The sequence below is a fragment of the Tachypleus tridentatus genome, chromosome 1 (assembly GCF_004210375.1).
Source record: "Tachypleus tridentatus isolate NWPU-2018 chromosome 1, ASM421037v1, whole genome shotgun sequence".
NCBI lineage: Eukaryota > Metazoa > Arthropoda > Merostomata > Xiphosura > Limulidae > Tachypleus > Tachypleus tridentatus.
The window spans coordinates 43,127,700-43,155,608 of record NC_134825.1 but is presented as its reverse complement, the minus strand read 5'-3'; the positions used below and the strand labels follow the sequence as shown (position 1 = coordinate 43,155,608).

General features: G+C 33.1%; 1 protein-coding gene across 1 annotated transcript; it reads left to right on the top strand.

Annotated features, from left to right (window-relative positions):
- Positions 1-43: 43 nt before the first annotated feature.
- Positions 44-26,589, top strand: MED4 (mediator complex subunit 4). Its single transcript, XM_076494609.1, has 6 exons — positions 44-229; positions 1,779-1,897; positions 8,523-8,638; positions 13,102-13,246; positions 20,000-20,146; positions 25,169-26,589. Exons 1-6 carry the CDS (start codon positions 165-167, stop codon positions 25,357-25,359), a joined length of 783 nt encoding a protein of 260 aa, XP_076350724.1. The 5' UTR covers positions 44-164; the 3' UTR covers positions 25,360-26,589.
- Positions 26,590-27,909: the final 1,320 nt, after the last annotated feature.

The window sequence follows — 27,909 nt, the reverse complement described above, 5'->3', positions numbered from 1 at the left end:
TCGAGAAATACCTCATCATCTGATATTGGTGGACGCGCTTTTACCGCTTCATACATCATACGCTAAATGAACGCGTGGGAGATTCATACTGATTCGGTCTGAGACTGAGAGAAAAGATAATTATTTCATATTTTGTATCATACTTATAATTAAAAGTAAAACTCATGACATTACCTGGTACGAAAGAAAAACTTCTACAGTTAGTAGATGATGTTGAAATTATAGCTAAGTAAGTAACGTTATTTCATAATAACAATTATTAACGAGGCATTAGTATCACAGTGTGTGTTTTAATTTAAGTTTCGGCAGAACTTCAGGGTGTTCGGAAAGTCATTGTGCAGTTTTGAAAGCAGCGATAACAGCATTCATTCAGTCTATTTCAAGCCAGCAACTGATAGCAGTATTTAGAAACAAAATAAGAAGGATCCAGGCCTGTATTGATGCCAACAGGGGTCATTTTCAACATTGTTTTTAATTGTCATATTTACCTCCTGTATTCTATATTGAAACGTCTGTTAATAAATATATGTTAACAGTGACTTTCCGAACACCCTGTATATTTCTACATAGATAATTTTCTGTGACATTTTACAAATGGCCTTTCTGTTAATGTTATTCAAACCCTCAAGTTAATCATCATAATAAATTAAGGTAGTACACTCACCCTCTCTAACAGTCGTAACACCAACACCTTTTGTGTAACTTTTAATTCAAATAATGTTTTATTCTAAATACGTTTTAATTAGACCATACAGTAAAACTGAAGTTATTGTTTGCCACTATAAGTCTGATTCCATTTTCTAATTTGGAGTATTTATTTGGAACTGAGTAGAGCAATTTTTAAACTACTGTTATCATTATGGAGACTTTGGTTACCGTAATATCATTTATTGTGTTAAGAACTTAGTATTCCCAAATGATTCATGAAACTCAGGATACCTCTTCCATGTTTCACAAAAATACTTAAAGATTTTAAATAAAATATGTTCATATCACACCATTATGTGTACATGAATTTATTCAACATATTTTACTGATGTAGCACGAAGTTGTAAATAATGTTATTTAAAAGTGGAATATCCTAAACTTAATTATCATCATTACTCCAAAATGTTGCATGCCTTTCTTGTGAAGTAATGCCTGCTTGCTGTAATGGCACAAGTTAGGCCTCAGGTATTCTGTTTTACAATAAAATTGCTTTGAGGCATAAGAAGGATCAGTAAATGTATGATGAAATGAGTTGTGGAAGTCTAAAACTTTTGATTAAAATATTTTGATGAAGCTGATAACAGTTTTAAATATGGTATTTATATGGATTGGCTAAAAAGAACAATGAAAGGTGGGAAGAAATGTTTCATGAACCTTAAATATACAAAACTAAATTTTTGTTCCCAGAGACAGTTTATAAAGTTGTGGGATAAATTTATATATGTCTTGTTTAATGGGTAATACCAATCCAGTTATAATTGTGTGTATTATTTAATAGTAAAATATTTATTATGTATAAAATTGTGTTTGCATATTGATTGGAAATGGTGTTATGTTTGTAGTTCCAGACTCTTGCAATAACATTTAACATCATTGATAGTAGTACACAGTATGTAATTTTACAGTTTACTTATTTTTTTAATTTGTTTTTGCAATATTATCATTTTTAAAAGAGTATCACAAGAGTGTGTTTAGAGTATGTTTGTGACCCTTACTATGAGTTATAATGTAAATATACTTTTTCTGTATTAGTGTTTTATTACTTATGAATGTTGTTTGTTTTTTTACAGAGAGCTGTTTGAAAATATTATAGCACACAAACCTCAGAAACTACCAGCCATAGAACATGCTCAATTAGCAGATTTGTTAGTTACAAAAGATCAAGAACTGAAGGACATGCTAAAAACAGGTTATTTTTTCTTTATAAGCTGGTTATAATTCATAATATATCAGTAAATTTACAAATTTTATTTGTTAAGGAATTTCAATAATATTAGAATATGAATTTTATTGAATTACATGATCATTTATGTATAACTTTGTTAAAAAAAATTAATGTATTTTGGTATCAAATACATGTATCCTTAGAAGTGAAAATATGTAAGAAATAAAGTTAGTGTAACTGTATTAAAAATATTGAAATTGCATGTATATCTAGATGTGTACAATTTTTATATTTCTTGGTGTCAAGACAGAAGACCAGTGTTGTAAAGTAAAAATCGTTAGAGCATTTATTTTAATATACTTAGTTAACTACAGAAATGTTCACATTATATTGTTCCAAAGTCTCATTTGCTATGAATTTTACAAACTATTCATCTGCCTAAGGTTTAAATTCTCAAAATTTATTTAGCATTCATTTTGTTGGATTTCTTCTTGTTTTTTGCATGCATATTTTTGCTCTAACGTTTGTCAAATAGTTTTTTGTTGCAACTTTTAATATTTTTAAACCACAGGTTTGAAGTCTTAAGTTTATATATTTACAAAGTTTAAAATTGAAGTAAAACTAATTTTAATTTTTAACTAAATGTATTTTAGAAATTTTTATAATTTTGTAATATTTATTTAATGCAATTCATGAAGACAGATGAAAATAAATGTTAAACATTTATATTGTTGCATCAAGTGGATTGATTATATGCCAAAGAAATATAGTTTTTGAAAACAGCTGTGAGGAAAGGTTTAAATATGTTGGATAGAGCAAGAATTAAACTTACTTTTCACATCATAGTAGATGAATAAAGTGGTTTTGAGTAGAAATTTATTGTTTCATGAGAAAGTTGTTAGATAAATAAAGTGGTTTTAAGTAGTACTTTATTGTTTCAAGAGAAAGTTGTTAGATAAATAAAGTGGTTTTAAGCAGTAATTTATTGTTTCATGAGAAATTTGCTAGTTACTGTTTTTACAGTATTGACCAAAAACATTTAATGGGAAGTTTTGAGAATTTTGGAACAAGTTACAGAGCTAAAGATTTTTTCATATTGGATTTAGATGTTTATTTAATTTGTGAAAGTATATGCTTGTTAAATTATGTCTGTTTGAAGCTACATGAATATTTTTGTTGAAAAAACATCAGATAAACTTCATTAGGTTTACTGAGTATGACAGGTGAAGACAAACTGGACTCCTTACTTGTTAAGTATTAGTTTTTAGCATATTCAAACATACATAAAATAATTAGCTAACTGACTACTTAATTATTTTCATATGCAATTGTGATATGTTTTAAATAAAAAATATTACCATTAGCAGTGATGATAAAACATTTTTGTTATTTGTTTATTAATTTGATTTACACGAGGTCAGTGGGAGATTACTTAATATTTTAAAAACTATCAGAATGGTGGCCTTTCTTGACATTAAAAATTCACTAAGTAGGAAGTGTTAAGATTATCTTTTAAACATATTTCCAACAAAGATGTTTGCCAAGATTATGTACTTTCAGTTTACCTACTCTGGGATCTAAACATCTACCTATATGTTTACTGTGCGTGGCAACCCATGAAGGGGAGGAGAGGATCCTGGTGGTTGAAGGGTCTAACTGTAACACACCATTTTGGCCTTGAATTCCTGTAGATGTTTGGTTCACTTGGACTAAGGTCCACTGAGCATCAGTGTTGGGTGTTCTCAGCAGGTGTTGTAGACACTGTGTATGATGTTGGTGTTCGGGTATAGTGCTCTTGAAACTCTGATGTTGTGCAATGTCTTTGTTTGGCATTGTAGTACATCCCCTCATTGGACTTTATGGTGGGTGGGGACAATGGGCACTAAAATGTATTGTCTTTATTATGGATACCCCCATTCATAAAAAGAAACAAAACAACAGATTATCAAAAATTGACTAAACATGGACGACTTTGGTGTACAGTCACCATCACAGTCAAATTCTGTACCTCAATTTCTAATTATGCATTCTTTATCCAAGAAATCCTTATGGCAGATGTCTCTCTTTTTTATTCAAAAGGGATTAGAGGGGTTTGCTGGCTCCCCCAAGTCAGTCAAGAAGTTATGCTGGGGAGACATTTTGGTGAAAATATCTTCACCACAACATCCCAAACTCCTCTTGAAATCAAAAGCCATTGGGGATATATCCATCAAGCTTATTTTGAATGCAACTTTGAATTCTTCCAGAGGAGTCATAGTGAGAGGGATTTAAAGAACATTCCGAAGCTAGAGATCCTTGCTGGTTTTTCCAGCCAAGGTGTTTCTGTGGTGTGCTGAATCTCCACTCACAAGGACAGAATTATGATGCTTACTAATGTTCTGATATTGACATTTACATTACCATGTCCTCCTGGCACAGTCATAGCAGGTTATCTGAACTGTAAGATACAGCCATACATTCCTAACCCTCTCAAATGTTTCCAGTGTCAACAGCTTGGCCACTAGAAGACATCATGTCATGGTTCTTTAGCATATGCTCATTGTGATGGCAAAGACCACAATGACTGTGAATGCAAACTGGAACCACACTTTTTCTACTTGTCCGAAGTAGGTGGAGGGAAAAGGGGTGTAATGCTTGAAGACTATAAACAATATCTCCTACCCAGAGGCTTGGAAGGTATTGTCCCTCACTCTGTCTCAGACATGTTGCTACACTCCATTCCACTGCTACAGTGAGAGTGCAGACAGATCTCTCTGTGCCTCCAACAGAATCATTTGTGAAACATCTCAAGAGTCTTATGCCCTCAGTGGTGAAAAAGTTGATGAATCTACACCTATTTTCATCTCTGTGGCTGCCACTCCTTCTAGTGGCTGCCCGGGTCCACTTCTTTTAGCTTTGGGCATTTACTCAGACTCATCTTCTTGTCCAGCCCTAAGATGCTAAACCATTATTTGTTCACGCCCTCAGTTGCTGGAATCTTTGTCCACAGACTGAGACCTGCCTATTCAACCCAGGGTAAGATGTTGATAGATCTCCATCCAATAAAGAAAAAAAACAGAGAGCTCCATGCTCATTCTCTTTCACATAAATAAAAATGTCTACCTTACAGGAAATATTTTGAAACCTGCTGATGCAGTCACCTTTTGGTAGTTTTCTTTGTACAGTAATGTAAGTTGCTTAATGGACAAGTGCATGAAGGGATGACACTGGTGGTTGATCAACATATGCTTTCCCTGTCTTTGCTGCTTGATACACCCTTGGAAGCTGTAGTTATTCGTGTTTTCTTGATTCGTACTATCACTTTTTCTCTTTCTACCTGACTCCTGGAGAGACCTATGATCAGTCAGACCTTGATGCCCTCATTGAGCAGTTACAGTCTCTCATTTTAATCCTATGGGATTTTAATGGACATTATTCCCTTGTGGATGGTGTTGATATTAATGAGATGGGTCATTCCATAGAGCATGTGCTCTAGGATCACAACCTTTATCTCTCTAATACTTTAATACCAATTTTCATGCACCTGGTCAGTCTTTTACAGATATTGATCTCTCTGTCTGCTCCCCTTTACTTTTTTCTTACTTTTGTTGGAGGGTTGACCGTGATCCATGAAGCAGTGATCATTTTCCTATCATTACGAGAGAGATTGTTTGTGGTCGATGCCAGTGACCAACTTACTGCAGTGGAAGTTGGGCCTGGCCAACTGACTCTCTTTAACTGCTCTCTAGGAACTTAATCCTGCTGTTGTCTGTAAGACATCAATAGATGACTGCATGGCAACAGTGACTGATTGTATTGTCCAGGCAGCTGCTCAGTGTATTCCTAAATCCTTGACGTGTTTTCCACAGTATCTTTGTCTGCAGTGGAATCTTACCTGTCACATGACACGGAAGGGTCAAAGACAAGCCTAGGATACTTTTTGTGTTTGTCCCACACTTTTAAACTGCATTGCTTTTCAGCTGGTCTGTGCACATGCTCGGCAGGTCATATTTCAAAGTCAGAAGGAATCTTGGAATAAGTACACATATAGTATCTCTTCTACCACCAGTTTCAAAATGACATAGGAAAGGTCAGTGAACAGTATACTTCTGTCCCCCTTCTGATCTTGCTTTCTGATGACCAGGAAATTGCTGATTCCCAGACCATCACTGATACTCTCAGCAAAAGCTTTTCTCACACATGTAGCACTTCTGCTTCATCCCCCACCTTCTTAACCGTTAAGACACGGGCAGAGAAATTGCTTCTTTTCTTTCTGGCTGATCATTTCTATGACTACAATTGCCCTGGTAGAACTTAAGCTTGCTCTTCATTGGTCTTGCAGTACATCAGCTAGATTTGATGGTATTCACTACAAAATGCTAGATCTGGCAGGAGAATGTTTTTCCTGATGTTTAGTACCATGCTATGTCCTCCCTTTTCTTAAGCCTGGAAAGGGTCACAAGATTCCTTTAAACTACCATTTAATTGCTTTGAAAAGCTATCTCTGCAAGATATTAAAGAGGATGGTTAATGCTCATCTTGTTTGGTTCCTTAATTCAAACAGCTGCCTCTCACCCACCCAGCATGGGTTTTGATGACAGTACTTCACCATGGATCACCTCATTTGACTGACAACATCAATCAGGCAAGCCTTTCTCAAGCAACATCTTGTATCTATGTTTTTTTATCTTGAGAAAGCTTATGATACTATGTGGTGGGATGATATCCTGTGAGATTTCCACTCATACATGTTGCATGGCCATTTGCCCATTTTCATTAAAAAGATATTTTACTGGATTGGTGATTTCAAGCCTGTGTGAGTTCATTACTTTCCCACAAGAACTTGGAGTCCCTCAGCATTGTGTCTTGAGTGTCACACTTTTCATTATAAAGATTGTCATCAGTGGACAACTCCCCTGTACAGTTCTAAATGGTCTCTATGTAGACGAGTTCCACATCTCATATCAGTTGTCAAGCATGAGGTTTATTCACATTAGATCATTCTCATTGATTTTCAAAACTTACTGGTCCATTCCTCTCTATCCTCTACTTCTATCCAGTTTTTCTGGATACCAGGCCATCTCAGTATTTGTGGGAATGAGCTCACTGACGTTGCAGCTAAGTCTGTCTTCTCTGGTGCTATCACAGCTACACCTGTCCCATACATGGAAGTTGGTATTTGACTTGGAGTGAGTAACATGATAATAAGCTTTTCAGGTCAAACCTTCTATTGCTGTTTGGCTGTCTTACTTTTGTAGGGATTGGAAGAAGGAAATTGTCCTGGCTAGGCTACATATTGGTCACAGATTTTAACTCATCGTTGTTGTTTTTTTTTATCTGGGACTGATGCACCAATGTGTGGTCTGTGTGACACAAGTTACAATAGCCCACATTTTACTGTCATGTCATTGTTGTGATCAAGAGCAATGACACCATTTCAAACATATTTTTACCATGGGTTCACCCTTGACGTTGGACAGTGTTATTGGTGATGGTGACATTGTCTACCTTAGTTGTGTTTTTAAAATTGTAAGGGCCATTAGCCTATTAAACTGTATTTAAGTTTTTAATTTGAAAATGTTTTATTTTAACATGATTCCTTTTCACATATTTTAATAATTTTACTTTTAACTTTTTTACCAGTTGTTTGGTGCATATAGCCTAGTTGATTTGTGCCAATAACCAACAAAGAACCAATCAAGCAATGTAACATCTGCTAATTCTTTATCTATCTCACACTGTATTTTCACAGTCATCTCTTTATTGGATATATTCTTTAACCTTTGCATGTGAAATATTTTTTTTGTTTTGCTGTGACTTGAATACTTCTTATTGGATGTCTGGCATACAAACTAGTCTTGTGAAGTCTATTTTTAAACATTGTTTACAGACACAACATTAATTTGTGGCTATGAATGTCTAATTCAGTTTTAAAAAAAGGTACCTTAGAAGTCATAATTGGCAAATAATGTCTTATTATTTCATACATAGTAGTTTGCATTTTCTTGGTGTGCAAGAAATGTACAATTAGTTTGGAAGCAATTTATCATTCTGTCAACAACATTCATAGCTAATTGACAAAAGCCTGTTATGATTAGCCACATTTCATTTCTTCAGTAACATGCCGTATGAATCAAGTACCCATATACATCTTAGAGGTCTAACAAGTAATGTGCAGAGAACATCAAAAGGGCAGGCGATACAAAGCAAAGGACATTTTTCAAACATTGAAAGGCAAACATATTTTTGGATGGGATGGAATGATAGCGAGTAAAAAGATAAACAGATCCTCTTTTGTTCCTATTCTTTAAGTTCAGCTTTAAGTGACATGCAATATTTTTATGTCACAAAAATTAACTCTTTTGAGCAGAAGTGCACATCATTTTTAATTAACAATTAGGGGCTTTTTAATCTCTGTAGTTTGGTTTAAAATGACCACTGGAACAAGATTATCCAAAACCACTATATATTGATTAGGCTTAATGACCAGTTATTTGCATTTCCAGTCACATTACTGATTTGCATGACATTGAATTGAGCAAATAAATTTATTATTTTGAAACAGTGATTTTGTATTGTCATAACTTTAATTTTACAAATTCTTACTATTGTTTAAATGACAGTGCTTTAAACTAATGGTACTAATGTCCTTATGAAATTCCAAATGCAGCTTCAGAACAGGCAGAAATTCAAAAAAAAATGGATGCTGTACAAGGAGAAGTGGACAAACAGGATCAAGATATACGAACTCTTCAGAAACATTTAAAAGAAGCAGAACATATTTTGGTAATTGTATAGGTGTTTGTTTGATGCAAATAAATAAAAATTACAGTGTAAATCAAGGATTAATATTTATCATTTTGTATAACATTTTGATGTCAGGAACTACTGAATGTGTTGTTAGTTTTCTGTCATGCAGAAGGACTTGGATGATTAATATGATTTGATGAAGTGGAAAAATGAGTCACAATATTAAGTTTTAATTGGGTTATGACAAGTTGGACTGACTTTTTGTGTGTTAGAAATGTTTATGTTGTGGCAAAAGAAAGGTTTTGACGTAATGAAAGCAGTTAATGGTATTTTCTATGATTTATTTTGAATTTTATGATTAGACTAATTTTGTAACCTGGTACGATGAAGGCTATTTAAAATGATTTTGCTCAGTTTTCATCCCCTTACCACAATAAGGAGACCAGTTTGTTGAAATAAAAGTTGTAGAAACAGGTTACTAGATTAATGCCTTGTTCAACAAATTGAATTGTAAAAAAAAAACTGACCTTAAATATCATAGTTTTCAGAATTTTGGAAATATAAATGATTGATTATTGTACCTAAAATTGTTCTGGTTTTGGACTTTGTCTATTTTGCATTGTTTGATGATGGAAGGAAAGAGGCTGGAAATGCTAATTTTCATACAAAAGTAATAAAGAAGCTTAAACTTTGTATTGATGGATCTGTGCTTCTTTTTTTCAGTTCTTTGAAAGTTGTGTTGGGTGGTTATATGGCTGTAAAAGATTACGATTTGGTCTTAATATTTAGATTTATTTTTCTTTGTGAATGGTCAGATAATCTTGATGTTTTGTCACTTTTCTTGCTTTTATGTCTACTTAGTCACTTCATTCACAAAATAAATTACTTAGTTTTCAACATGAAAAGTAAGATTTCCAACACAAAGAAAAGTTCTTTCCTCAAAATACTTCACTTTTAAGTTGATTATATCTAATTTTAAACGTTGAGTGTTTTAGTACTGATGAATTTGTGTTAATACCAATACTGAAAATGTTGTACTACATGAAACTGTTAAATCTAATTCTATTAACATCAATGACATCAGTCATTGTTAACACGTAAAACAATGGATTGCATATACACCTGAAACTTTGAATAGGTTTACTATTAAACAAAACAAACTAATCCAAAATAGATTCATCAAGCATATACAATAGTATATAAAAAATAACTAGACTTTGTAGCTATCAGTTCATGATTTTGATCATAGAAGGATTTGATGTATGAAAAAGAGTATTGATGAATAAAATGAATGAATGAAATATACCCACAGCATGATCATACACCAAAATGTAAGGGTTGGATAAGAATAATGATAATAGGCATTTTATGACTTGCATTAAAGCTAATTTCTGGTATTGTGTTTTAAGATAATGACAAATGAAGAACTTGGCCATCATGACTTGAATTCTAAAAGATTTAGATCTTGTGTTTTGTCTGTTTTGCACAAAGCATCCAGTTTTACATGTTTAAAAGGTACCACAGATAAGAAATTGAAAGAAAAAAAAGCAAAATAACATCAGATAAAAAATCAGAATTCATGCATGGCAAACATTGTATCAAAAGGAAGAACAAACAAGTTTATTACATTGTTTCTTGAAAAACAGAAACTTAACTATCAGATGGGGCAGGAAATATTATGCTGAGGATATTGTAGTAGACATAGTAATAAGTTTAACATTTAATGATGTTATGTTAATTTTCTAGTTTTCCAGTGTGTTGAAGATACTTAATCACTAGATAATGCAGCACAAAGGCAAATATTTGAATTCAAAAACATTTTTTATTAGGTTTAACCCTTTTGCAGTAGGTTAGGGTTCAAAAGCCATATCATATTTATTAATGAGTTTGTCAGTAAGTTTGGAATAAAATTATAGATTATAATTCAAACTTTGATATTACATATGAGTTAATTTCTTAATTCAAAAGTAAATATTAAAATACATTTAAAGAAAGATTTTAGTCACATGGTATGTTGAATGCAGCACTGTTTAAAATTAGATGTTTGTGATGTCAAAATACTAAGTCTACAGTTTCATACAAATTAGGAACTCAAATTACTGATATTGTCAAGCTATAATATAAAATAAGAACTCCATATTTTTTATTCTGCTGAGATAGGGCTTATGTACTGAATCAGACACTGACCCTGTTCAACTCTTTCCACTTTTTGAAACAGTCCCTTATATACTCTTACTACAGAAATGATATGAATAATCTATCAACAGCTGAAAATGCCTCCAGATTGGTTTTCTCAGCCATTTTATTCTTTGAAAAAGCTATCACATTCTTTCCACCTAAGTTTCAAGGAGGTAGGTTGTGTCTTTAGTCTGCTTGAAGTTTTATATTTTTAAAAATCTAAGTCTTAGTTATTAAGCTTAATAAATTATCCTGGAATTCTGTGGTATCAGTGTAGTTATTTATGATTTTTGGTTATTTAATTGTTTATATAAAACCTAAAAAAAATTTGTTTGATATCCTCCATGTGTGAAATTTTAAAAGACTTAGCAACCTACTTCCAGCAATAATCAAGTACAAAGGCCCCAGCATGAAGTGATAATTGTTTGCTTTATTTTTTGATTGATTGATCTGTATTTAAAAAAAATAAATTTAATAATTTATTTCTAAATAGTAATAACCTATATACATATATATAATGTATAATAATTGAAATGGAACTATGTATTACAAAATACCATGCTGCTGACACATAGCCAAGACAGGGAAGACTAAAGGTCAGGTTTATATTACTGGATGCATAACATGAGTGCATATGAACCAAATCAGTGCAAGTTATGTAATTTTAGCTAGTCATGACTGAGAGGTCAATATAATAAAAATAATAAATATATATGTTCATATATGAAACTTAAATTATTTAAATTAAATATGTATTTTTATGTTATAATATGTTGTCATTCTATAATGAAAAAGCATAATTTATATTTATTTCCTAATTTTGTATGATGGTTAGAAGGTTGGTTAAGTGCCATACTCCAAATAGTTAGAGTATAGAAAATAACATAAAATGTAAAGTAATCTGAAAACAAATATTTGAAGCTTTAGAGATCACACAAATAATACTTGATATTTTTAGGATTAAGTTGTTTTTTTTCTTAAATTATAGCACAAAATCATTTTGCACTCAGACTAATAATGAAACAGGCTTTATTTTTGCAAACAAATACTTAGGAAAAATATTTCATTAAATAATGTGATTTTTTGTATGTGCAAAATACTTGTAATTTTACTAAAAGTCTACCAAATTTTGTGAAGGTACACACGCTGTATCAAAAGTTAAAGTGCAAATTTGTAGACAAACGTGTGTATATTATACAGAGCCCTTGCAAAAAGGTTAATTAGTAATTAGGAACTTTTAACATACATTTCCTTATTGAGAGTTTAACATTATGTATTTAGGATATGGAATTTAACAGACGTCTTTCATATTGTGTTGTGAAGGAGGATGGAATACCTTAGATGCCATAGTTCAGATAGGATGAAAATCTTCATCCAACTGTAGTGGTTAGAGCTAATAATTTGTGTAATATCTATATTAAAATTTTGAGATTAGTAAATAAGAAGATTACTTCCACTTTCAATAAAACTGTCTAAAACATTTTAATGTATGGTATTCATCATCATCTTAACCAGATGTGTGATGTTATTAAGATGGATAAGTGCTGTATGAAATTTCCTTGATTCCTTACAATATTCACTAGATTTCTTTGAAGTATTATAAGCTTTCAAAATCTAGAACCATCTTCTAACTGAAAGTGATGCTCTTTCAGATACATAATATTAGTTTAGGTGTTGTTTATTTCTTCTGTTAGGCATATGTATTCAAAAGGTATTACTTACATTAATTACTGAGTGCTCACTCCTGCTTTAAAGTGTGTTTGAGTGAGATGAGTATCTTATATTTACGTAAAGAACTTGTAACATAATATTAAAGATTTGAAGATTGACCCCAGTTGTAGAAATTGAATCAATTAATTTTCAGTTAGTCAAATAGCACTGTTGATGATAAGGTTATCACCTTATCCAGTATTCTGAAGATATAAATGCATTTGTACTTTGGAACTGACACCACATTTGAAAATTTTTTTGTTTTGGAGCACCCAATATATTTTTCTTTAAGAAATAAGAAGCAAAGTAAAAACTTTTATAGAACACTTCAAACCATTTAGTTTGGTCACTGCTTACTTTTTATTGATACCATAATTTTAAAATTCACTATTTGGTAACATTGCTTTATCAAGAGTTTGGTGAAGAAATAATCTCAAGAGCTTAGTTATTGGTGGTGTTTATCTTGGAAGACAAGGTGTTTCTTCAAAAGAATGATGTTTACAGAAACACATTTTATTTCTATCATTCAATGTTTTTATGTTTCTTTACTTTAAATACAAATATTCTTGAAAATATTTAATTTAATTTTCTTTGGTTTTGTCATTTTCTAGGCTACTGCAATTTATCAAGCTAAACAGAAACTACAATCTATTCAAAGGAGCAATGAGAGAAGTACTCCTTCAGAAGAGTTAATAAAATATGCTCATCGTATCAGTGCTTCTAATGCAGTGGCAGCACCTCACAACTGGCAGCAAGGTATATTTACAAATTAGTTTTACTAACTAAACATAGAATATTAATCAAGGAAATGTTTTTAATTTGTAAAGTTGTGTCATTAATAACAGTCTAATTTGTTATAATAGCAGTGTTTAACTCTGAGAGATGTAAAATCATCTCTTATAATCTATTTGGTTATAAAATAGAAATGTTACCTAGATTAAGCAGTGTAATATATTAATTTTAGACATACCAAGACTGATTAGTTTATCCTTTGTTACTCTAAAATATTTTGTTTCATTATACAAGTAACTCCAATTTAGCTAAGACGTGTAAACCATATCAGTGCATTCTTTAATTATTATAATAAAATACTTTTTACTAACAGTGGATTAGTGGCAAGTCTGCAGTTTTACAACACTAGAATCAGGGGTTTGATTCTGCTTGATGTGATATTGCTGTAAAAACACACCTTTACATTATGATGGGAGCCTACTTCTAATACTGGTTGAGATTGAATGCTCTGCTATCCAGTTGGGGTGTGCCATGACCCTTCTTTTTTTCATCAATATCGGCTCTGTATATTGTTCAAGAAAGGAGGTCCACTGTCTCCTCATAATTCCAAAAATGGAGTGGTCCTGTCCTGGTTTCTTCATTGATCACAGCTGTTCCACTTCCTGCCCATAATTCCAAAAATGGAGTGGTCCTGTCTTGGTTTCTTCATTGATCACAGTTGTTCCACTTCTTGCCCATAATTCCAGGAGCAAGTGGAAGGATCCTTGCCCGCTCATTTGGAAAGTGAGGATGAACATTCATAATTCCAGACCAAATGGGTACTTTTCCTTTGGTTGAGTAAGACATACATGTTCCTGTCATTCTGAGTTGGGTGTTGCTTTTTGGTCTTCTTCAGGAGGAGGTGAAGGTTTGGGACTAGAGGTTGGGATGCAATAAAAAGTATATTTATATATGTATTTGCAGTCCAATAGTCTCAGTCATCAGTGTGGGATATAGGGATCAAGACCCCTTAATTCCAACCCTGAGTAGTTGAACCTCATCTATCTGGTTTGGGATGGCCTATAATGATGATCACTCATCTACAATTCCATCCTTGATACAGGAACTAAGGCCATGGTGAAGAAATATCTGTTCTAGATGTAGTGTGGTTTCTCCTCACTCAGGTGCCACTCTTTTTGAGCTACATCCATTATCTTTGCAGATCCTTACTGTATGAATAATACCTTCACTGGCCTCTCCACCTTCTCAGTGTGGAATTCTAGCTATAAGTGACAGCAGAGGTAAGTATGTTTAGGAAGTTAACCTTTTCCTAAATTGAAAATGTATTTCCAATAATACGTACCTCTGCTGACACTCCCACCCTTTCTTTCCACTAAGAGCCAATATTAGAGACTTATAGTATCAGTCTTGAAAAAATGAGAAAATTATCTGAATGAAATACTTGTATACAGTTGCAAGATAGATAGAGGGCACACTGAAGTTAGTAGAAATTATCACAAGACATTTAATTGATTTGATTAAGCTTTATATATGTAAAGTGTGGAATTCTAATATATATATATATATATATATATATATACATATTCCCTCGCTATTCGCGGGGTTACGTTCTTTACCCCACCGCGAATAGCGAAAACCCGCGAATATTGGATGCAGTTTTAAAACTTCTATGTATGAGATTATATACGGTACTAAATGCTTCCCAGACACTTTCTAAAGACACTCTTACTCATTAATACAGTAATAATGTAGTAATATTGCATGCAGTCATGTATTTCACTAATGTAGTAATGATAATGTAAACACATTTTAATTTTGTACTGCAACAATATTTTAATCAAAAAGAAATGTACATAGTATAGTTACCCATACTGTATTACTGTACCGTAAAGTCATTTTCTATGCGTACAACACGTATTAGAATTGACAGAAAGTGGAACAAATTTAAAGGCAAACTTAGACAGATAAATACAGTATGCACAGTTCAGGTAATAATAATACAGTACAGTACAATTCAGTAATAATTGTTCGATAAAGACGTCAATCGATAAAACTGCTTGAGAAAGTAAATACAGACATACCCTCGAAGAGCGCTTTTAGTCTCTATGACCTACAAAATCCCGGTTTACCGAGCATTCGTTTTTATGACGTTATGACGCTAGCCCGGTATACCGGCATACGATGTGATAGGGTTAAGAGCCTAACCCACGAACATGCGGGGCCGCGAATGGGGAACCGCAAATAGGTGAGGGTATACTGTATTATTTTGTGTGTGTTTTATTGGAGGAGAGAGGGATACTTTGATTTTTAAGAAGGATGTGTATAATTTTGTAGTAATTTGTTTCTTGAACAAGAAGTTTTTTCAAAATTTAATTGCGTAAAAGTACTTCACATTCATTCTGCCTCAGTCTACACAAAACTGGGAGCACTAAATTTGAGTTGCTGTGTGTTCATTCTATCTAGGCCTATCACCTGGACTGGGAGCACAAAATTGGTTTTGACTTGTTTTGATAGACATGAGTAATGCTGCTAATGTAAATGACAGAACTAGTCCTACCATGGTTAATACATTTCATGCTTGATATTTTAAGTTTTTAAACTTCACTCTCTTTTTAGAAAAAGCTGGAAAAAAATTCAAAGTAATGAGTGTATTCTCAGTGATGATTTTTTTATTAATATTTCTCTTGCAGCATTATGTGATCCAATAAACAGCATACAAATACATGTCTACTGGTAAAAAAAAATTGTCTTTAGCTTGGTCTTAAGAAGTTGTAAAAAATAATCTTAAATTTACTTAGCTGACAGTGCTAGGAACTCTGAACACCAGTATTTTGTGCAGTGAGACCAGTAAAACATTAATTATATGCAAAGTAATAATTTACTTGGAAAGGTAATTTATCTTAATAAAAAATGCCATAGAATTTAAAATATTTTAATGTTTTCATGTCTTACTACAATTCATGTCTGTGGCTTAATCACCTCATCTAAATGGTGAACTGTATGCTTTAGATCAGGGGTGTGCAACATTTTTCGTCGGTGGGCCATATAACCAACTTCATCAATCAAGTGGGGCCACTTAAAAAACAAGCTTATTCGTGTACATGCACAATAAATTAAAAAAATTCTTAAAATGCAAGCAATAATATTTTATATTTTTGCATGAGTGATCATTTTAGTGCGACACTTGAAATTTAGAGTCCTTGCAGAGCTTGTCAATATCAGCTTTGACAGAAGTGGTTGCCACTCTTAACTGACTGGTCAAATGTTCATCAGTCAGCTGACTTCTACATTTGGTTTTGATGAGCTTCATTTTGAAGAAAAATTGCTCACAGCAGTAGGTGCTACCAAAAGGGAGGCAATTCTTTGTGCATGGCAGGACAAATTGGGAAACTTTTCACATTACACAGAGTTTGTAAAGTCTAGCAAACTGTTTTCAGAGAATTTCCTTTTAGTGTCCATGTCAGCCTGCAGTTCAATGAGTTCCATTTGGCAATCATCAGGACTGTCTTCCACTGCCAAATCAAAAGGTTGAGCGAACAATTTCAATCTAATTTCAGTTTGTCTGAAATCTGGAAATCTGTTTGCAAACTCATCACTCAGCTTTTGTACACTGGTTCCATATTTGGTGCAATCCAGATTAGGAAATTCCAGTTTCCTGGTTGCAAGACATGTAAAATGGGTCAATATGGCTCTTCTCAACTGAACCTGGAAAAGTTCAATTTCTTCTCAAAAGCACAAATATGCTCAAACAACTTATTCACAAGTTGACTTTTCCCTTGTAGTTTTAAGTTTAAATCAGACAGATGCTGTGTAATGTCTGTGAGGAATGCTAAGTCATTCAGCCACTTCTCATTGCTCAAGAAGTCCACATTCTGACGTTTGCTCTCCATGAAGAACTTAATCTCCTCTCGCAGATTCCAGAATCTCTTCAAAGTAGCAGCTCTACTAAGCCAGCGTGCAGCAGAGAAGTACAAAACATCTGAATACTCACTGTCCAGCTCATCTAAAAAAGTTTTAAATTGTCGATGATTTAATCCTCGTGTTGAATATAATTTACGCATTGGGCGACATTTTTCATGACTTCTGCAAAATCCAGAACTTTGGTGCACAAGCTCTCTTGGTGAATAATGCAATGGCTTACAACTTCGTCTTGTGCTCCAATTGCAGTTAGAAATTTCTTGGTGAATCCATTTGTCCTACCTGTCATGGAAGGAGCACCATCTGTTGTAACACCACATAATTTATAAGGATTCAGTTCAAACTTTTCTACAACCTTAAGCACTTGTTCACAAATATCCTGTCCTGTGGTTGTGGAGGAAAGGCTTGCCATATCTAAAAACTCTTGAAAACATCAAAGCCTGCAGTAACAGCTCTGATGAAAATGACAAGTTGGGATGTGTCATTGATATCAGTGCTTTCATCAAAAGCCAGACTGAAAGCTTCACACAATTCAATCTCTCTTTCAAAGTTTCTTTGATGTCCTCTGAAAGATCTTTTGTCCTCGCATTGAGAAAGTAAAGCGGGAAAGGCTAGTTTGCTCCACCAAATATTTTTTCTCTGGACATGCATATTCTGTGAATATTGTTAAACAATTTTAATAAATTCTCCATCACTGAAAGGCTTTCCCTTTTCTGCCATACATTCTCAAAGCTTAAAACTCAGTTTTGTCACCAGTTCTGAATTTTTCTTGAAAGTGGTAAAACACCTTGTTGCTTTTCAATGGATGTTTTTAAATGTTCAATTTTGTCCTTTCGTGCCTGACCAACAATTTCATCAAACTGGGAGGAGTGCTTAGTTGCGTAATGTCGCTTAATATTGTACTCTTTCATGACTGCAGTTGTAGTTTGACAGACGAGGCAGACAACACCTTGATTATGTGGGACAACAAGATATTTTGTGCACCATTCACTGTTGAATAACCTTCCCTCATCATCAATTTTCGTTTCTTAACTGCTGACATTTTACTAGCCCTGAAATCAAAACAAAAATTATTCTCACGAAAATAGCAAAGTAGAAAAAACATAGAATTTATTTACACATGGAACCTCTTATGGACAGAAACGCATGTTTCTAAATTGGCATCCCGATCATAGCCTTCCGGTACTTAAATTAATTGAGAATAGCAAAATACAGTGTGACCTCGCCTATTCGCGGTTCGCCATTCGCGGGTTATGCGCGAACTGCGTTTTGTAGGTCACAGAGACTGAAAGGGCTTTTCGAGGAGATTTCTGTTGTATTTACTCAATCAAGCCGTTTTATCAATTGTCGTCTTCACCAAACAAGATTGGACTGCTATTGGCTGACTGCCTCAGCTTCCCCAACAACGCAAACGGCAAAGCACAGCCCGGTAACGCACGGTACAATTTAGTGAAATACATAACAGTATGCAATATTGCTACATTATTACTGCATCAATGAGTATAAGTATCATTAGTGTTTGGGAAGCATTTCATATAGTATATAATCGCATACATATACGTTTTAAAACTGCATCAATATTCGCGGTTTTCGCTATTCGCGGGAGGGTAAAGAACGTAACCCCCGCGAATAACGAGGTTACACTGTACATAGAATCAGATGCATCTGAAAGCAAAAATTTTAATAAATTCAGTAAAGTCACAACAATATGCTAAATAATAATCAATTTACCTTCAATCTCTTGTAGTAACTGTAAAAGGTAATAAAATTTTCACCAATAATGAATGACGGACAGCAGAGGTTAGGGAAAATTGTCGCCAGCGGGCGAAGGCGAGGTTCAGGACATGACGTTGAGTCGTAGACAATAGTGCTAGTGCACGTCACCTATTCATGCCCTAAGGAGGCCGACCAATCGAATTCGGCCTGCTCCTGTCTAGCAAAGATAATTTTAGAAGTTTGTCGAGTCGAAGCCTGGGAATCCCGTAGGATCGATGCTTTTAAAAATATTCCATTTGCGTTGGATTACAGATCAGGCCACATGGTTAGATTACAACAACTAGGGCCACACTAAATGGCTTTGCGGGCCGGGTTGTGGCCCGCGGGCCGCCTGTTTCACACCCCTGCTTTAGATCATGCAAAAAATATAAGAAAGTCTATTGTCATGTGTAATGTCCCTTATTAATACAAGTAACCTATGTTAATATAGCTTTTTGAAATGTTAACAGTTAACTATTCTCTATTTTCCAGCAGACAAACTCTCATAACTTACACTTTTATTGAATTTTGTATTTTGGTGGGGAAAATAAATGAGGTACAATTTCTTCTTGGATGTGGTAATGTTACTGTTTTATAGTAATCATGTGTAACAAAAAAAAAAAGTAAACAAGACCAGGCTTTCTATGGTGGTTAACTGCTTTTTACATGTATCACATTTTTAGTCATTTATTTGTTACAAGAAACTCAGAAAAACATAGGTATTAAAACAGATAAGTTTAATTTTTCCAGCTAATTCTTCCATGTTATTTTGTGGATAAACTTTTTATCTTTTATTCAAAAAAGAAATGTTCTGTTATTAGTTTTGGCACACTGAGTTAAGTGTCATTTGGGAAATTCTATCCTCTATTCAGTTCTCTCAGCCAAAGTCAAATCATAAAAAAAGACCAGACCTGTAAAAGAATTAAACTACATTTTATATATATGGTATTTATAATGCTCTATATTCTCCACATGTAATCTTCATTTATTTAAGATTTTGAAATAGAAATATTTTTCATTTTTTCAACAAACTGTTTAAAATACTGTACTTTCCTGATCACATTTGATGTATGTCTTCTAAAGCTTTGTTTCTGCTAATTGTAGGAGATCCAAGAAGACCTTACCCTACAGATATTGAAATGAGATCAGGATTCCTTGGTAGAATGAGTGATTTACCGCTTAGTAGTAGTGTGTTGCAACAGCAGCAGCAAGGAAACTTAGGAGATTTAACATCCCGTGGACCACATGGAGGTAAATGTTGAATGTAATAAATGAAAAATGTTTCAAGAAATACTATTTTTCACAGTACATAAGAAAATGCTATTTAAAATTGAATTTATTTATTACTATAATATCCAATTTTGATTACAGTGAGTGTAACAATTGTTAACATTATTATATAGTGTCCACTTGATATTATCAGTGTTTTGTAACCAAAATATAGAAAACTGAACTTGGACTTTTAAAACATGACATCTATGAATAGTTAAACAAAACTAAGAATCTTAAAGGTGTATATGGTGTTTATTTTCCAACAGTTAACTGCACTTATGTAAATATTTTAAAGAAAACTAACATTCTTTCGTATTGTTCAACAAGTTTAAAAGATTACTGTTTTCTGTTTAAATGCCATAAGCTAGCAAAATATTGGAAAAAGTTAATAAGTCTTAGAATTGCTATAAAAACAAGTTAATCAGCAGCTATGGATGATTTTTTTTCCTCCATTTCTCATAATTTGTCTACCATGACTCCAAATCAGAGATGTGTAAAATATGTATTTTATCTCTGTTTTATGTATTCCACATGTCACTGCCAAATACTATTTTTATTCAGTACCAGAACTCGTTACTTGGTTAAACTGATACCAAAAATATGGGAAATTGTATAAAGTGTGTGAAATCCATTTTATAAGATCTGGTATTAAATTAAAGACATTTTGTGTAATGAGATGAGTGGGGGGGAATAAAAGATAGACCTGAAATGCATTTTTTTCATATGCCTCTGATTTTGAACCACAATGAACAAATTAAGGGAAATGTATTTTAAAAAAAAAAGCCTTGCAGTTAACTTGTTTTTATAACAATTACAGTTTTCTTAACACCTAAATATTGCATTTCTTTTTTTTTGATGAGCAAAAATGAAAAAAGTAAGACCATATCTATAGATTTATGATATATTTAAAAATATTTTTACTTAAAATACAGCACATTTATGCATATTTTCATTTGAAAGGATGGGATCTCGGTTGTGATATTTAAGCAAAGCATTCTGTATAATATATTCATGTGCAATGGGCAGTTGAGTCAACAGTAATATTATTCCCAGAGGTTAAAAACTATATTGCTTTCTAACAAGTTTGGTTTTATGCTAAAACAAAATATTTTTGAGCTTTTTATTGACAAAAATGTATAATTGTTGTTTCTATCATTTAAAAACCACTTTAGAAAATGGTGCTCTCTTGATATAAAATGTGTAGCTTTTAACTTATCTTTAAATAACTACTGAATTTTTTAAAATATTTCTTAAATAACCACTTCCAATAACATTATTTTCACATTCATAGCATTATTAAGTGCAATACTATATATATGTATATACATGTATTATGGTATGTTTTAAACAGATAAATCCTTTAAACAATGCTGTTGTTGTATGATGAAGTTGGACATGAATAAAAAAAAATTAAAGCAAACTTACTCAACAGAATCTGGAGTTGTATTTAAATTAAAGAAATGTCAAAACAGGAGTGACTATAAGCAAAATACACATTTTTTGTATAAACATTGTCTTTTGGAATAATTATCATGTTTGGCTAAAATATTGAGATTATTTCTTCACCAAAATTTTTGAATTTATACAATCAAGAAGTTTAAGTCAGCTGTAGTTTCATTTAATTTTCTTTTTTCTACAATGATGTCAACTCTTCTTATTCTCCCCTTAAGTATACTCTTCAAAACAAGAAATGCAAAAGGTGTAATTTTTGTTATTTTAAAGAGAAATATATGTAATAACGTTACAAGCTCAGAATATGTGATGTTACACGTGTTAAAGCACCAAAATGACAATAAAAGTTGTGCACTTTGAAAACGGAGGAAAACATCGTATTTTTCGCCAAAACGCATGCGTGTCCAATAAATTTGTTTGAGAGATCTGCATGTTCTGCAAGTGCAACATGTGCAAAGTCCCTATAAAAGTGACGGGTTTCAGTTTCCATAGCTTAACAGTGTTAAGCCACCGACATGCAATACAGTTATGCCAAGACTGACTGAAGCACAACGCAACAATGCCATTGGTCGCTTGGAAGCAGGCGAATCTCGATCAGATGTTGCCAGAGCTGTGAATGTCCACCCAAACACCATCACAAGGCTATGGAATCGTCACCAACAACATGGATTAACTCGTGAACGTCCACGATCTGGCAGACTTCGTGTGACCACTCTCGCACAAGATTGCAACATTTGGTTATGTCCAAATCCCATGCAGGAATCCAACCTCGACATCCAGTCAGAGGCGTCATCCTCACCCAGCAACATCGTCAAGCACGGCTGCAGTGGACTCGGGCACATCGGGTATGGCCTCATTGACGATGGAGGCATGTTTGGTTCAGCGATGAATCACGTTTTATGCTTCGTAGGCAGGATGGAAGGACCCGTGTTTACCGTCGCCGAGGTGAACGTTTTGCAGCAAACTGTGTGCAGGATGTTGACAGATTTGGTGGTGGCAGCGTCATGATGTGGGCTGCCATCGCCTACAATGCCAGAACAGACCTTTTGCACATTCGATGGAATCTTACGGCTCAATGTTACGTCAACGAGATTCTTAGGCCCTATGTGCAACCCATCATGGTGAACGTCAACGACATTTTTCAACATGACAACTCCCGTTCTCACACAGCCCGACTAACCACTGTCTTCTTGAGACACCACAACATCAACGTTCTTCCTTGGCCCTCCAGATCACCAGATTTAAACCCCATCGAACATCTTTGGGATGAGTTGGACCGACGGTGACAACCTCAACTGCAGACTATACCTCAGCTTGCAGCAGCTTTGCAGGCTGAGTGGACAGCCATTCCACAGGATGTGATTCGCCATCTCGCTTCCATGGGCAGGAGATGTCAAGCAATTATTGATGCTCACGGGGGGCATACTCGTTATTGATGTTAAGTGACGTTAAACTTCACCTAGTGAGCGTGGACTTCGCCTTTGCAGACTTTGGATGTTCAGCAGTGAATGTGCAAAGTTTCACAGATGTCATACAGAACTACCCGGAATAAACTTGTTAACAATTTGTCTCATATTTTGCCTTTTGTGTTTCTTTTTTTGAAGAGAATATTAACAAACATTGAGTCCATTACCACCAATAACAGAAATGGTGGAATATTTTATTCCTGTAGCTGGTGTTGGATATACAAGACTGCTTAGTGAAAAAGTTATTATTTAGCTTATTCAGTGATTTAATATTTGATGATTACTCAGTTTTCTTAACTAGTGTTAAAAGTAAATATTTCAAAGGTGATAGTTATGACAAATTGTGTTACATAAGTAAGTAAAAGTTGTACATTGTGTGTGTAATTCAGTTTTTGCCATGTGAGTATTGTTGCATCATAGTATTTCCTAGTTTGTAGAGAATATCAGGCTTCATTCAGGCAAGGTATATATATGTGTGTTCATGTGTGTGTATAACCAAGTGAGTGCAAGTCAAGTGAAGTTCTTCAGTCAAAAAAAAGTTAGTTTTTAGAATAAAATATCAAGTTACACACTGGTTGATTTCTATATTGTGTTTCACAGACATATTTTAACAACAGAGATGAAAAAAATAATTTGTTTTGTCAATTGGATTCTAAAGTAACCGAAACAACCTGTGTGGACTTTTAACAAAAACAGAGAGGCAGTTATTTAAAGCTCTGGATACAACTGTGGTAACTAACAAAAGAAGTGAAGTTCAGTCAGAAAATATAAAAGTTTGTGGAAGTGAAGCTGGAATAAATGATTGTTAGTTTTGTCATAATGGGCAATATTTAAAGTGAGTTTTGCAGTTTAACTGTGCTAAGGAGAATAATTTGTTCTGTCAAAGGGTATTCTAAAGTAATTAAACTCAGCTATGTGGACTTTGACAAAATGGGGACAATATTTCAAGTTCTGGATACAACTGTGGTAACCCATGGGATAACATAAATAAATCTGTCACATACTGTATAGTAAGAAACAGAGTAAAGAAAAATAACTTTTCAGTTGGATTGTAAAATAATTGAATCTGCCTGTGTTTAAGATAAAACTGTGATATCCTATAGTGCAAAGAATTTTTGTACACATTTGACTTGTTTTGAATATATCATATTTAAAATATGGATTGTGTGCCATCTTTTTTTTTTAATTTATTGCCAACAAGTCACAGACATCTACTATAAAAGAATACCAGCTCATATATAAAACCTTGACAGTTGGTAAACTTGTTTTTTGCATATGAAACATATTTAAACTTTAGGTCTAATTGCAGTTTTTAGGTGCCTGTATTGAAATAGTTAGAAATGTATAAATTATAAAGTAGTAAAAGTATAAAATTATGATATGAAGAAATGTAAGTCTTCATGTGTTATCTTGTAAATTTCTTGTGTGTTTATGTATGTGTAAATCACATTTATATATCATCTGAAACCTGAAATTAATTTTTCTTGCACAATGTGTTAGCTGTAGAGCATTTATAATGAATGAAGTTGTAGCAGTGACTATTGAGGATAATTGTTTGTTGAGTATATAGTTGGTAAACTCAAGCAAAGTGTATTTAAACTTTAGGCTTAATTGTTGATTTTTAGACACCTGTTGGAATCTGTATTGAGATGTAATGTGTTTAATTGCATGGGTGTTTACTTTACTGCCCTTAAAGGCAATGTTATAAATATCCCATTTTAGTACTCATTAATTGTCATCCACTTTTGCACTAATATAAAGTACAACTGTGCAATTAATCAGTAGGAATGTTGGTTTTCCATGTGAGCCAGCATGCATACGTGTACAGACTAATTGGCATACATTGTTCTTTTAATAACTTAGATTGTATAGAAGAATGTTTTTTTGGTTTTTTTTTAGGAAGTAATTGATATTTAGGTAAAGTATTGAGTTTCCTAATTTTATTATTGAATGCTTTTATCATCCCACCTATTTGTTGTATAGTGGTATTTGTTTCAGGACTTTTATCATGTTTCTTGGTGCGTCGCAGTGGTTCATCATAAAAGGTATATATATGTGATGTGAAATATTTCTTCCCTCATAGATCAGCCACAACCAACCTCACACACCAGCTCCTTTACATGGCAAGGAGCAACAGAAATGAAACCAGGTCTAAGCTCAACAGCCACTCACAACTCTGTTAATATGGAAAGTAAAGGTCACAGTAAGGAAAATGAAGACGTTGAAGTACTTTCCACGGATTCATCAAGCAGCTCTTCCAGTGATAGTCAGTAGCACTTTTATGGTTTTTGTTTATTATTATTATTAAGGAAAACCATAATGAGCCATGTATATAGTACATATGTTGGATATTCAATGTAAGGGATATATATACTTCATAACTCACTCAATTAGAATAAAGTTTTATTAAAAAACATGCAGTTTCAGATTGCCTTTGCTCAACACTTAGTCACAATATGCATAAAGTGAAAAGAATAATTGAACATTATATGATGCACAATAAATAATATATATAGTTTCTTTAAACCATTTTTGGTGCCCTCTGGCTATAGCAACAATGTCAAAGTTTCTTTTTTCTTTTTTTTTCATGTTTCACAAAATATGTTATTGTGATATATACATTTAAAGTAGAGAAAAGTAATTATACAAAACTTCATGAAAACAGCGTACACTGTGCTTACTAAGTATGTAACTGAAAATTCATTCTCCACCAGGGTTTTGTTATTGTCATAAGGCTTATTACATGTTCTTGCCATTAATTTGCACAAACCACTGTGTTGCTTTTCATCATATGATTTAAACAGGATATTATCTATAAGTTGGGTAGAAATGGTTGCAATGGTATTATATAAAGACTTGTGGCTGCTGGAGTAGGTGAATAATGGATCTTTGTGTATCAAGAGTTTGTGAAATTGTATCAGTAATATGCCAAAATATACAATAATCCTAAATTATCTATGTCTGGTGATCATTCTTATTATACATACTCAAGGCGGTATATTTATTCATAGCCCATACTAACCTGTATAAACCTCTGTACAAACTGCTCATTTGGGTATGACCCACACTTCAGTAAGGTAGAATAACAAGAGATGTTATGAAAGTTTGGTCTTAAGAACATTACCTCTTTGGAATGATCATTATAGGATGTAACCATAACCTGAGTTTAGCATTGAAGCAATTTTATGACTAGATGCATTATTTTCATAAGGATATTAACAAATGCAAAACAGCTGAAAGAACTAGTTTGAAAAAATACTCCTGTATAAACATTTGTGTCTTTTCTGGTTATGAAAGGATAAAATTTAGTGGATTTCAACTGCTACACTCTACCATTTCTTATCTCAGTATCTTCTTAGGCTTAAATTTTGAAAATTAACCACAACTTGTTTATATACCAGTTACTTCTGTTTGGATGCACATTTTGTATCATATTGAATAATTTTAAGTTTTCACCTGCTGTAATAATCAGTGTAAATAAAAAAAAAAAGTGAACAGAGAAAATGAATGAAATCATTCATTTCCTATATGAAATACAAAGGACACCCCATCAGTAATTTGTGGAATTACATGTATTGTTGGTGCTGCATCTGTGTGTATTTAGCTCATGTCTTGTCAAGGACCTTTTAACCAACTAAGACTAACTTATAGACTTGCAAGTAGTTTGGTGTATAAAAAGCACTATAATACTGAATAAACAATCAAGGCAGTCAAAATTATGACCAGACTCAAGTTACATGATGGGTAAGATTTGCAACACTAAAATCTAAAGTTGAGGTTCCTGCAGTGGATAACAGATTCCATTTACGTGGCCAGATTTGCACTGAAACAAAGAAATGAGTAAATAAAAGAAAGATTAAACTTAAGTACAAATCAAAATATGAGTATGTTGAATAGAAATAATTATTAGTTAAAATTAAGGAACCAAAGAAACAAACATTTTACACACATAAATGTGAAACCAAGTTCATCACATAATTAAAACTAGAAACAAAATGAGTGAAAACAGTTTAAGAAAAAAAATGTTAAGCAAATTTAAAGGTATCAGAATTGTTTTATACATTCACAGGCTATCCTGAGACTTTTCACCGTGCCATTTTCTTAGGGGAAAAAAGGTAGGCTATGCAAGGCAGTAACTGTTTTCATTCCCTTTTACTGACATCCATCAGATTAACTTTGTGATATTTTTTAAGGTACACTAGGTATTGGTAAGTTCTTCCGAGTTACCAAATCTCTTCATTTATTTTTTTCTCACCTGTTCCCATAGCCTTATCAGTTGTTATTTTTCTCTATTTGGCAGTCTGTGCTTGATTCTGTGATTTCAGTCGCATGTATTTTTGTTCAGGTTGTCTGTTCATTCCAGATACTAATACCAGTGTAATAGAATTGAAGTATTATATGGGACTGTATGGAATATGTAATCTAAACACTAACAACTTCTAAATACAGATATTTTAAGACAAAGAAGAAGCTTCTCAAACTTGTATTTATCAAACTTTGCAGCCACTAGTTGTGAAGTCATAAACTTCATTATTTGAGTAGACTATACATTAATGAAATGGTTCATGAAATTCAGAAATGTTAAATGTATGACTGTATTTGGATAAGGATGAGTATCCTTATAAAACATGTGCAAAATACAACTACAATGTACAATACCAGCCAGGTCTATAGCTTGGAAAGTTTGGTATATATTATCTCAACAACTGGCAAAAACGTGCCTTTCCATATCTGGATGTTAATATTTTAATGTTCAAATATTGGACATTGTGCAGCATTCAAAACAATTGCTGTAGTGATTAGAATTTACACTTCTACTCATAA